Genomic DNA, 11,894 nt, shown 5'->3' on the forward strand with positions numbered 1-11,894 from the left:
TCGGGGTCACTCACCGTCCTCGCTCTGGTTGTAGTAGCCGCGCAGGGTCCGCAGGTTCTCACACTAAGTCTGTGCCTGTGCCTTGTGGTTCCGCGTGTCCCGCTCCCAGTACTCCGGCCCCTCCTGCTCCATCCACGGCGCCCGCGGCTCCATCCTCGGATTCTCCGCGTCGCTGTCGAAGCGCACGAACTGCGTGTCGTCCACGTAGCCGACGGCGATGTACCGGGGCTCCCCGAGGCCGGGCCGGGACACGGACGTGTGGAAATACCGCATGGAGTGCGAGCCTGGGGGAAGATAGGGCTGAGACCCCGGACAGGGGCGCGGGGCTCGGGTGGACACGGAGCGGGGCGGGGCCGCCCGGCTGGGCCGTTTCCCTCCCGACCCCGCACTCACCCCCGCGGGTCTGGGTCAGGGCCAGGGCGGCGGTGAGCAGCGGGAGGAGGGTGCGCGGCGCCATCGCCCCATTCTGGAGACTCGGGGACAGTCTGAGTCGGGCGGGTCTGAGTGCATGTATAGCGGTGACCGCGGCGACGCTGATTGGCTTCTGTAGGAGCCCGACACCCAATGGGAGTGAGAACTGTGACGGGTCATCAGTGTCCGGGCAGAAGGGCCTGACACAGGTTAGGACGGAGAAGTGAAACTCCGGTGGATGGGGACCCCCACCTCTGGCTTCCCCACCCCAGACCTCGCCAGGACCTGAGACTTTGCCCTGAGCCCTGTGAGGGCAGAGCGCTGCTTGTCACGTGGTCTCCTGAGTCCTGAGACTGTCTGCAGTCCAGGAGAGATCAGAGACTGGGCTGATTTCATCTCCTGCTCCCCACCCTCCTCAGGACCTGACACTTTGCCCTGAGCCCTGAGGTCAGAGCGCTTGTCACGTGATCTCCTGAGTCCTGAGCCTGTCTGCAATCCAGGAGAGATCAGAGACTGGGCTGATTTCATCTCCTGCTCCCCACCCTCCCTCCTCTTTTCAGAAGCTGGACTCTTCCAGAAAAACAGTCACCCCAGGGAACTTGATGGCCACAGGGACATTGTCAAGCCCTGATTTGTCAGGAATTTTCATCTGTGCAGAGTTTGGCTCAGCGGTTAAGGGCACTGATTGCTCTTGCAGAGGACCCAGGTTTGATTCCCAGCACCCACAGTTCCAGGGCATTGCACGACCCGGGTTCACTCACATACATGCAGGCAATACACTCATACACATAAAATGATACAAGTTTTTAAAAATATTTTATTAACAGTCAGGTATGCAGGGGGCCACGCTGATGATCTTGGCAGTCAGGGATGGAGACACAGGTTGTGGCCAGCCTGATCTACATCATGCGTTTCAGGCCAGCTGGGGCTATAAGGTGACTTTGTCTCAAAAACAAAACAAAACAATTTGTATCAATTCTGGTCTAGTCAATACTTTTATACCCATACCTTGCTGGTCATTTCTGGGATAAGAATGCCATCAGCCTCTGTGTCCAGGGTTGACTGGTCACGCAGCCACCCTCTCCTGGTTCTGCCCAAACGTGGCTCCCAGATCCACTAACTCCAAGGGTCCAACCAATGTTCCCATGTTGCCGTCCCTCTCTACACCAGCTCCTCTGTGTCTCCATCTGTGAGCTGGGCTAGTTCTGAGCTCAGTTCTCATCAGGGGCCACCCAGGGGCTCCAGCTGCTCCTCCATTTTCCTAGAACTTGCCAGGACAGGTTTGTTTGCTGCCTCTGATGCAGTCAGCAAACTCTCTGGCCCTTTCAGGGTGTCCTCCTCCCCATCACCCCAGGCCTGTCTGAGGCCAGCCTGAAATCCCCTCAGAAGGCCTGTCACACCTGGAGTCAACTCTCTCCCTGCTCTCTGCCACCCTACCCACTGCAGCCATTATTGTGCAAAATTAAGACCCCTGAAAGCCCAGAGCACTGCTGTGAAATACCAGGGAAATTCAGAGGCCTCCAGGGGACTTGGCATCCTCACTGGGGCAGTGAGTGTGGGGTGGCAGCCCTGCCAGGTGCAGGCAGCAGCAGTGTCCACACAGGAGAACAAGAGGAACCTGGTCCTGGTCCTCAAGCTCACCGAAGTAATGTCTCAGGTATCTTCTGCTTGTTCCCCAGACCTTACCTTCCTCCCCTGTCCACCTTCATAGAAGAGACGTGGCCAGCAGCCTTCCTCTATACCAGCACTTCCTTTCTCATCTGCAGAGCTGCTCAGGACAAGCTCACTGAAATCTACCCACTCACTGACACTACACCATTCACAGGAATGTTTCTTTGGAAACCTTGGTGTTCGGGCCTTACTGCAAGGCCTGCAGCAGGCTCTGACAGCAGCCTGGGCCTCAGCATCCAGGGCAGCCCTGGGTTCAACTGAACAATTCAGTCTCTGGTGGAGCTGGGAGCTGGACCAGGAAAAGGCCCAGGACAGCAGGACAAGGAGAGGCAGGTCCGCTCTGCTTACAGCTTTGACCTCAGCCTGTGGTCCTGTCCACTCCTAGGGCTGGTGCACACAGCAGCATCTCTGGGCTCCTGGGTGTCCACAGTCAGCTTCTGTAGCTGGACACAGTGCTGAGACGAGCCCTGAGGACTCTTCTGGACAGGGCAGCTGTTTGTGACCTTTTATTGGATTGGTCTTTCAAGCTGTGGTAGGAGCAAAAGCTGCCGGCAACCCCATCAAGGAGGTGTGGGGGTTGTCTCCTTTTTGTTTAGGTGCAGAGATCCAGGGCTGGAAGGCCATGGAGGGCACACACAGCGGAGGTTCTCCTTAGAGGAAAAGGCCAAAGTCCCCAAGGTCTGCAGCAAACTGGACTGTTTGTCCTTCTCTGAAGACCCAGGGTACTGGGAGACATGTCCAACTGGTTGGGGTCTTGCGGAAACCAGGGAGTCAGCGACTCAGGACACCTGTGGAGGTACTTGAAGATTGAACCTCCTGTACCAGGCAGCACCAACCAGGCCTGCCGCTCCCTGCCCTTGCCATGCTGGCTCAGCAGAATGTCAACATGACAGTTGGGGAAGAGAAGCCCCACTTACAGGTCTGGTTCTGAGAACCTTGAGGAAGAGATGTACATGGGGCAGCGGTCCAGGAACAGGATGCAGGTGGCATCGTGGGTGCTGTACAGCTTGGGAACCTGCACTCCTGGCACTTGGACAAACACTCAGAAGACAAGGGAAGCAGGTGGCTGAGAACCAAGCACAGGGCTCGTCTGGCTGGGGCTCCTTCTTGCAGGGTGGAAGGTAGGTGCCGCCTTAGAACGGGACAGTTACACAGCTGCTGGGGGCCGCAGAGAAGAGCGGGATGCAGGTGACTCAGGTCTCCAGCTGGTGATGATCCTCTGAGAACAGCAGACAGGCAGCTCTTCCCACACAGGGGGATCTGATCCACTGACAAGGCAGCTGGTGCCAACCTGAGCATCCAAGACAAACTTGTCCCTTCCCGGCAAGAATCTCCTGGCTCTCTCTTCTCCTGCTCGGTCCCACAGCTCAGTGTACAGGCCCAGAGCATCAGGCATCCTCCCTGCAGCAAGGATGGGATGGCTGGATGGCAGGGAGGTGCAGCACCCAGGGCTCCCAGTGAGCCCACAAGCTCAGAGGTAGCTGCTCCAGGGTCTTCTGCTGCCTCAGGCACAGATGGAGGCTACTCTGGAGTGTCTTGTGTGCCCAGGCCTGCAGGTCCCCTCCATAGCCCACAACTCCAGGGCAGAGTCACCCCCCCCCCAACACCTCTACTAATTCAAGGCAGATCACTGCAGCCAGGCCCTTGCTCCAGGGTGCCAAGACAAAAGCCATGTGGGTCTAAGGCTCCTGCTGGGGAACATTGCCATCCCTGGCCCTCCCCTCATAAGAACAAAGGGAGCAGAAGCGATGAACCGGGTCAGGAAGGCCAGTGAGCACTGACAAAAAGCTTCCCAGAGCCAGTTTCAGTGATACAGCTCATTTATTCTGTGGGACTCAGGGAAAAATATAGGGTGGAAGCGGCAGCCAAAGCTTCAGCTGATAGGTGTTCATAGTGTGCTTTATATGTGGCAGGAGGACCCTGTCACCTGGCTATAGTCAATGCCTAATTGTAATCAGGAAAACACCTAGGGGCAGTTTTTTGCAGGCGACTATGCCAAGGTCATGTTCCAAATAAGGCCAGGCATCTGTGCTTGGAGGCCCTTTCCAGATAAGGTCAGGCAGAGAGCAGGAAGCCCCCACTGAGAAAGGGAATCCTTCACACAGCGCCGCGCTCCTTAGAGCTATCGGGACATGGTGGACTGCAACTGCGACGGACCAGCCCAGACCAGAGCAGTTCAGTCCGACGGGAACAGGGTCCTTGAGAGAGTGGGCAAGGATTCGGCCAGTGAGAAACAGACAGACACACAAGAGCTTGGTGAAGGTCTGAGTGTATTGTTGTAGCTGCAAGGTTTGAAACATATACAGCAAAGATTGCAAAATTTTATTAACAGATGACTGTTCTGTAGTTAATCATTTTTTAAGATTTTTAGTTTTAGAGATAAAAGTGAAACAATTTTGCCAACCATCACGTACAGCCAAAGCACATTTCCTTATCACCAACCTGTTACCAGATAGCAAATTCCTGCTTTATGATACTATGGTTTTTACTGCCAGCGTTTTTTACGTACTCAGGTTTTTGCTCAGCTTTGCAGTCTTAGGTCAAACTGACCTTAAACCACCATGTACTTTCAACATTAGCTGTACCTGATAATTACATTCTTTATTTACTATTAGATAACATTCCCCGCTCATTTGTGGTGGGCCATAGGGCTTCTAAGTCTTTCCCTAATCCTGTAGATTCTAAAAAGTCATCCCATGCTAGGGATCTATGTAACTATCCTTCCCAGCTATCTTTCCAATTCTTAACTACAGTCTGTAGTTGCCTTTTAATGCTCTCTTGTTGAGTTTTGTCAAAAGACACTAAGGTGGTCTTGATCTTGTCAATTTATCCATGAATTGTAATGAATACCAAGAAACCCTTCTTCCATCTATATTTGCCCATCTATGTCCCTCTTCATCATAAGCTCCTGTACATGGTAAAGGCTCATCTGTTGGTTCTGGAAGTTTAAACATACTCTCTTACCCTTTTGGTGGATGCCACAATCTACCTCCCGCTAGGATATAAGCTAGACCAAAATCAGTCATAACAGTTGGTGGTAACTTTCTTTTTCTCCTAGTACCAGAATTAAGGTCTTTTCTCTGACTTGCCTGTCCTGTAGGAAATATATCATCTTTAGGACTTTCCAACATTACCTCTGCTTGTTCTATTCTGTCCATGATATTCCATGACTGATTATTTCTAGCAGCTTCTAATATAGCTTTAAGCAGTAAAGGTGCATCAGAAGACAAGGTCATCTGAGGAAACCGAGTTCCTAGATACCCATAAAAGAATGAAAGTCATAAAGATAATAGCAAGCAAAATACAGCTGAGTACACTGAAGATCTTTTTTGCACTGCTAGTTCCAAGAGGCAACCTGCCTTGAAGTTTCAGCTTCAACCCGTGGAGGATCTCACGTGGGCTCCATTAGAGATGGCGTGACATGCAACCTTAGCAGAAGGGTCCCCAAACATTCCAGCACCACGCCACTCCTCTAAGCTTTAGGAGCCAAGCACGCACCTGTGCAAATCACCTACTCTTTTGAGTTCAGGATGGGAGATGAGATTCAAATTGCCCCAGTTAGAGACCTTATGCTGGCAGCAATAACCCAGATGTGGGTGATGGGACCTCAGAGCTGTCCTCCATTGGTGCCCTGCCTCCTCCATCTCCTCCCTTCAGGACCAGTCCTGCAGTCCCTCCACCCTCTGTTCAAACCAGGAACACTCCAAGTCTCTGAGTGGCTGGCGGGGCCTCTGGCCAGGCGGCCTCAGACTCTGTGCTCAGCCTCCAAGTCCTTTGCTCAGGCTCATTTATTTTCAAATGACATAAAACAGAAAGAATGCACATATTCATGGGTTATCACGTGATGTTTCCACACATGAAGACTTGATATAGTGTCTAAACCAGAGTAACCACACCATCCCCTCAAATGTGAGTCCTTTCTATGGTGACAATCCTCATCCAGGGTTTGGAGTCTGCAGCTCTGGGTGTCTGGTTGCCCACTGAGCGGCAGCCCCCAGAGCTCCTCCCTCCTCACTGTGACCACTTCCCAGCCCTCATCCCCACTGTCCACCTCTGCTGACCCCGTTCTACCCTCAGCTCCCAGGAGCTCAGCAGCTTCTCTTCCCACGTCCCGTCAAGTCCTGTTCCCTATCTGCTGTGCTTGTGTCACTGAGGACGGTGGCCACTTGCAGCCCTGTGTGCACAGATGACAGGCCTGCCTTCTCTTCACGGACAGAGCCTGGTGTGATGTGCTGCACTCTCCACCCACCCAGCGGCTGACAGGGTAGTTCCCAAGGTATTTTCTGAATCCCATGATGGACCTGTGGTCAGGTCTGAGGATCTGTCACACTCAGGTCTTCAGGATCCTCAAGGAGGCTGTGGAGCCCTCTGCGGGTCTCTGGGTTGGGGGACTGGTGGAGAGCCTTTCTTCCCAGCTGGGTCTCTTTCAGCACAGCCCAGGTGGAGCTTCCTTCCCAGGAGAACCCCTGGGCTCAGTCTCCAGATCCTGAGCCCTAGGGGGGGCCTGGGGAGGGGCTGGAAGAAGCATCTCCTCCCCATCCCTGGGCTAAGAAGGGAAGCACTGCAGTGCAGTGGGTGCAGATCCCACCTCAGAAGGCAGAATCTGCAGACCCACTGTGTGCATGGCCTCAGCTACTGAGGAGCAGAGGAGAACCACACCCTAAGGCAGTTGCTGCAGGATGTCCCCAGCCTGGAATCCTGCTTTTGACCATCTATGACTTTCTCTTTCCTTTGTCTAGAGTGGGGGTGACAGTGATCATCACCCTGGAAGTCACCTCAGGCCTCCCAGATTCTGAGCCACACTCAGAGTTGTCCTGCCTTAGACTAGTTGGCTACCTTGGGACCGCTTCCATTTCTCTCTGGATTGGCACAGCGCCCAGTCAGCACAGAGAAAGGCTGAGTGAGTCCTGGGGTGGAGGACAGTGCAGAGAGGAAAACTGGCTTCCAGGGCAGAGCAGAAGGGGACAGAGGGAGAAGCGGGGGGGGGGGACACACCTGGGAGGTCTGGTGGGGGAAGGGCAGCACCCTACATTGTGGGGAGCCCCATCTGGACCACAAGACCTGTGCCTCCTCTGAGGCTTTTCTGGAAACCCTCTCTGGGCCCAAGAACAAAGCTGACATGCAGCTACTAAAGTGGTAAAAGTCCTTCTTTGGGAATGGGGGAATGGGAGGGTCTCTGCAGGGGCTCACCTGGGAAGTCCCTCAGGGAGGGCAGACACCATGGAGGACAGAGCTTGGGACCAGCTGTCAGCAGAGCTGGGCTCCTGTCACCTGCCTCCTCAGCACCCTGTGACCTTCCAGTGAAAACAGTCTGAGAATGGACACCGGGCCACAGTCCCTTGTGTTTCCACTGTGGCGATGTGGGTGAGCATTTAAGGAGGGGCCCTGAGCCTGGCCAGCTCCTCAGAAGCTGCTCCTGAGGCCAGGAGTCAGTTAGACCCCACCTGGCAGTCAGCATGGGGCCCCAGGACCTCAAAGGTTTCTGCCTTTGCACTGACAGCTTGCTTCTTGGTGACCATCACCTGCCAACTGCAGCTAAGACATCTTGGTTCCTAGAAAAACCACAGAGGCAGGCAGCAGACAGTGAGCTGACTGACAGGTCCCTTTGCAAAGTCCTTTAAAAACTGCACACAGAAGGCCTGAGAGACAAGCCATCTTGGGACCCTCCTGCTGGGCAGGAGCTGGGGTGCCACTGATCCCAGTAAGGCCTTTGCTCTGTCCCAGGAGCTCTCCTTCCCTGCTGCTCAGCAAACTAACACTTTGTTGTTTGTTGGGACAGGGACTCACTATGTCACCTGGCTGGTCAGGAACTGGCACACACCACAGGAGTCTGGGGCAGGGCCAGGGAGCCAGGTCAGCACAGAGGGTACCACAGACCCCATCTTCAGTGCTGGTGTACCCTAAGAGAAGGGAAGTGCTGAGTGTAAAACCCACGGCACCCTTGTCTGTGGGATCACGTGAGCCCGCGTCCCCGGCCAGAACTGTGCCTGGAGATGCTCAGACAGGAGGCAGCAGGATCAGGGAGGAAGCTCAGTGCCCAGGTCCACGGAAGGCCGTGCCCGGGAGGTGCGCACAAGGGAGCCTGGAGGTCACACTGCTCCCAGGACTCAACCACAGTCGCCTCCCTTGGGTGAGGGAGCTGAGCATGGACAAGAGAGCCAAGGAGACCAGGCTCTGTCTGACTTGTGACCAGTAGGGAGAGCTCTCCCTAAAAATGTACTGGGGGACAGAGATGGCTCAGGGGTAAAGGTGCTCACCACCAAGCCTGATGACTAGAGCTTGATCCTGGGACTCACCAGATAGGAGGAGAGAACCTACTCCTGCAAGTCTTCCTCTGACCTCCACACATACACCTTGATCCATGCACCTCCCCCAAGTAAGTAAATGAGTGAATAAATAAATGTATTCAGATGAATGGCCTGACCAAGAGATTAGGTTGGGCTCCTCATGGGAGGGGAAAGGACCGTGGAATATGTAAGTCTGTCCCTGGTCAGTACTTTCTGCTGGCTCTGCTGTCCTGCTGATGAGGCTGTCAGTCTTGGGGAACCTGTCAGGGCAGGAATGTGCAGCCAGGAGAAACAGACTAAAGGGGGATTTAACCCAGATAGTGTGCAAGTATGAGTTTCTAGACAGAATTAGCATGTTCTAGATTTTGAACTTACTATAGGTGATTTAAAATTAAGTCTACTTTCAGATCTAATTCCAGAGTTTTAAGCAGGATGGTCAGATTGGGTCATTTCTGCCCCCAGGTAGGGTCAAGCTCTAGGTGGACAGGCCAGTCTCTCACAGAGATGGGTCCACAAGGCAGTCTCAGCCCAACTCTGACCACAGATGACCTGGGTTCCAGGTTTGACAGGGAGCTACAGCCACGAGGAGTACTGGGCACAGTCAGCACAAGGTCAGGCTCAGGACCCAGGAGCAGCTGCCCTTGCACTTGGTGCAAATGCCAATCCTTCCATGAGGATCTCTGATGTCCCAGTGTCCTAATGACACCCACAGGGTCCTCATGCCCATGTGCTGAGGAGGACCACCAGCAGCATCACTAGACTCCTCTCACTTTTCATCCTCTTCCTTTGGCCTGCCCACCCTCATCTGGCATCAACAAACACCCAAAGCACTTCACAACTCATGAGTGACATGAACAAAAGAGCCCAGGAGGTGACAGAGCTGAGGAGTGACCACGTCAAAGTCCACAATGGACTGAGCTCCAGCTGGGCACAGCCCTGTCCACACTGGGCTCCCACAGCCTCCTCCTGTCCCTCCTGACATACCGGATAGCAAACACAGATTCCAGAAGGTTCTCAAGACTGTCATTTATTTCTTCATTCTTACAGACCATTGCTTTGAACAATTAGGTTAATGTTCAGATTCTTACTTTCAGTGGGAAATGAGACGAGGCAGCTCAGGGCAGCATGGAGCTGACAGGATGGAGACGTCCCCGCCCCCCTGTGCTGGAACAGGAAGGCCGGCTGTGGAAGGGAACACGGGACAGAGCAGGGACAGGGGTTCTGCTGGGCAGGGCTGGGCTGGTCTTCCCAGGTCTTCACACTGCACACAGGAGAAAGCAGACATCTTCAGACACTGCCGCCAAAGACAATCCAGTGGTTCTTGAAGTCAGAGAAGAGACTTGAACACATCTCCTGTCCCTCAGTCCCACAGGGCAGCTGTCTCAAGCTGAAGAACAAGAGTCATGAACAGTCTATAAAGACAACACCACCAACACCCACCACTCACTCAAAGGTCCAAACTCTGGGAGTCCCCATGACCTGGTCCTGTCCCATTTGCCCACCCCCAATCCAGGCCTTCAGGTGTCATCTTTGCAAGCCTCAAGGGACAGTCAGAGCTCTGGGCACTGTCATGTCCTGCAGTGAAGAAATAAGACACTCAGAGCCAGAGAGAATGTGTCTGAAGGAGGAATTATGGGCTGGCTGGCTCCCCGTGGGCTCCATCTCCACCCCAAGGGCCTCAGGGATCATCCTGCTCCCTATACTGACCTGGAGCCTGAGCATAGCTCCCTCCTTCTCCACCTGTGAGAAAGAAAGCTGTGAGACCATAGTAGTTCTGGATCCAAGGAAGTTTCCAGAAGTGTGACTGCAGACCCAGGGAAGGGTCAGGAGGTATGAGGACAGGAGGTACAGGGACTGAAGAAGTACCCTCCTGGAGGTCTGTCCTCACAGGGACCTTCCCCTCTGACCTCTGAGAATCAGGTCCCCATGTCCACAGACCTCAGAGTGATGACTCTGTCCCTTACTTTCCATGTGCTTTACAGAGCAGTGTCAGCACACAGACCAGTCAGGAAAGTTTGTGTGTGGGCGGGGCTTCCCATGAGGAGGGAAAGACACTTCTAGAAGAAGAGAGAAAACCCAGACCCTGCTGCTCCCTACCTGTGTTCATCCTCCTCCTCACAACAGCCACCACAGCTCCAATGACCACAGCTCCAAGGAGAGCCAGGACAGCCACAACTGCCAAGATGGGGATGGTGGGCTGAGGAGGCTCTGGGAAGGGAAGGGAAGGTGAGGGCCTGACCCCAGCTCTCAGCCCTGACCCTGCTCAGGGTCTCCAGAAGGCTCCTGCTTTCCCTGACAGCAGGCTCTGTGCCCACACCCTCCTTACCCCATCTCAGGGTGAGGGGCTCAGGCAGCCCCTCATGCTGCAAATGGCATGTGTATCTCTGCTCCTCTCCAGAAGGCACCACCACAGCTTCCCACTTCTGGAAGGTTCCATCCCCTGCAGGCCTGGTCTCCACAAGCTCCATGTCCTGGGTCAGGTCCTCCCCATCCCTCTGCCAGGTCAGGGTGATGTCAGCAGGGTAGAAGCCCAGGGCCCAGCACCTCAGGGCGACATCTCTCAGGAATAGTGTCATACAACTTCCTCTGACCCCAAAAGAGAGGCACAATTCCAGCTGATCCCATTTTCCTCCCTCCTCAGAGACATGAACCCCAGTCCGAGGCAGATGGAGGATTTTCCCGCAGCCCGGCTTACCTGAGCGCTGCAGAGTCTCCTTCCAGTTCTCCAGGTATCTGAGGAGGGTCTCCACACACTCTCCCTCCAGGTAGGCCCTCCTGAGCTCTGCCTCCCCAGCCTGCTCCCACTTGCTCCTGGTGATCTGAGCCGCCATGTCCGCCGCGGTCCAGGAGCGCAGGTCCTCGTTCAGGGCGATGTGGTCTTTGCCGTCGTAGGCGATCTGCTCATACCCGCGGAGGAGACGCCCTTGGGAATCCACAGCGCAGCCAAGAATCCTCTGCAGGGTGTGAGAACCTGGCCCCGCCCCCGCGGTCAGCCCCGCCCACACGGCCCCGCCCACATGGCCCGCCCACATGGCCCCGCCCACCCTGTATGAGGATCTCAACTGAAAATGAAACAGGCTCGTGGTCAGTGGTTCCTCCAGGCCAGGGTTCCCTGGGGGGGGGGGGGCCCTCCAGCCACGGGCTCGACCTCGGGCCTGGGGACCCTGGGCGACTCGGGGTCACTCACCGTCCTCGCTCTGGTTGTAGTAGCCGCGCAGGGCGTGCAGGCCCTCACGGAAATACCGCGCTTGTCTCAAGGCTCTCTGTGTCTGAAGGTCCCAGTACCCCTCCTGCTCCACCCACCGCGCGCGCGGCTCCACTTTCGGCTTCTCCCCGTCGCTGTCGAACCTACCAAACTGCTTGTCGTCCATGTACCACACGATGATTAACTGGGGCTTTCCGAGGCCGGGCCGGGACACAGCAGTGAAGAAAAACAACATGGAGTGCGAGCCTGGGGGGTCGGGGGTCGGGGCAGTGAGACCCCGGACAGGGGCGCGGGGCTCGGGTGGACACGGAGCGGGGCGG

General features: G+C 55.2%; 2 protein-coding genes and 1 long non-coding RNA gene across 3 annotated transcripts in view; all 3 read right to left on the minus strand.

Annotated features, from left to right (window-relative positions):
* The window catches only part of LOC103731141 (H-2 class I histocompatibility antigen, Q10 alpha chain-like), a 1,415-nt gene extending 894 nt beyond the window's left edge, over positions 1-521 (minus strand). Inside the window, exons 1-2 of the mRNA XM_017797232.2 lie at positions 394-521; positions 15-284 (exon numbers count right to left, since the gene is read on the minus strand). Of these exons, the coding sequence (XP_017652721.1) occupies positions 64-284; positions 394-457 (285 nt within the window). The 5' untranslated portion in view covers positions 458-521 and the 3' untranslated portion in view covers positions 15-63. The remainder of the gene's footprint in view (positions 1-14; positions 285-393) is intronic.
* The window catches only part of LOC103731142 (patr class I histocompatibility antigen, A-2 alpha chain-like), a gene marked incomplete at both ends in the record, with an annotated part of 15,076 nt that extends 3,201 nt beyond the window's left edge, over positions 1-11,875 (minus strand). The window contains 4 exons of the mRNA XM_029561794.1: positions 10,467-10,577; positions 10,696-10,941; positions 11,035-11,340; positions 11,557-11,875. Of these exons, the coding sequence (XP_029417654.1) occupies positions 10,467-10,577; positions 10,696-10,941; positions 11,035-11,340; positions 11,557-11,875 (982 nt within the window). The remainder of the gene's footprint in view (positions 1-10,466; positions 10,578-10,695; positions 10,942-11,034; positions 11,341-11,556) is intronic.
* Positions 9,371-10,118, minus strand: LOC115069663. Its single transcript, XR_003848909.1, has 2 exons — positions 10,077-10,118; positions 9,371-9,756 (listed from the first exon to the last, which is right to left on the minus strand). It is a non-coding gene; the product is annotated as an uncharacterized LOC115069663 (long non-coding RNA).
* Positions 11,876-11,894: the final 19 nt, after the last annotated feature.

Source organism: Nannospalax galili, unplaced genomic scaffold (genome assembly GCF_000622305.1).
Source record: "Nannospalax galili isolate Female #2095 unplaced genomic scaffold, S.galili_v1.0 scaffold5894, whole genome shotgun sequence".
Taxonomy (NCBI): domain Eukaryota; kingdom Metazoa; phylum Chordata; class Mammalia; order Rodentia; family Spalacidae; genus Nannospalax; species Nannospalax galili.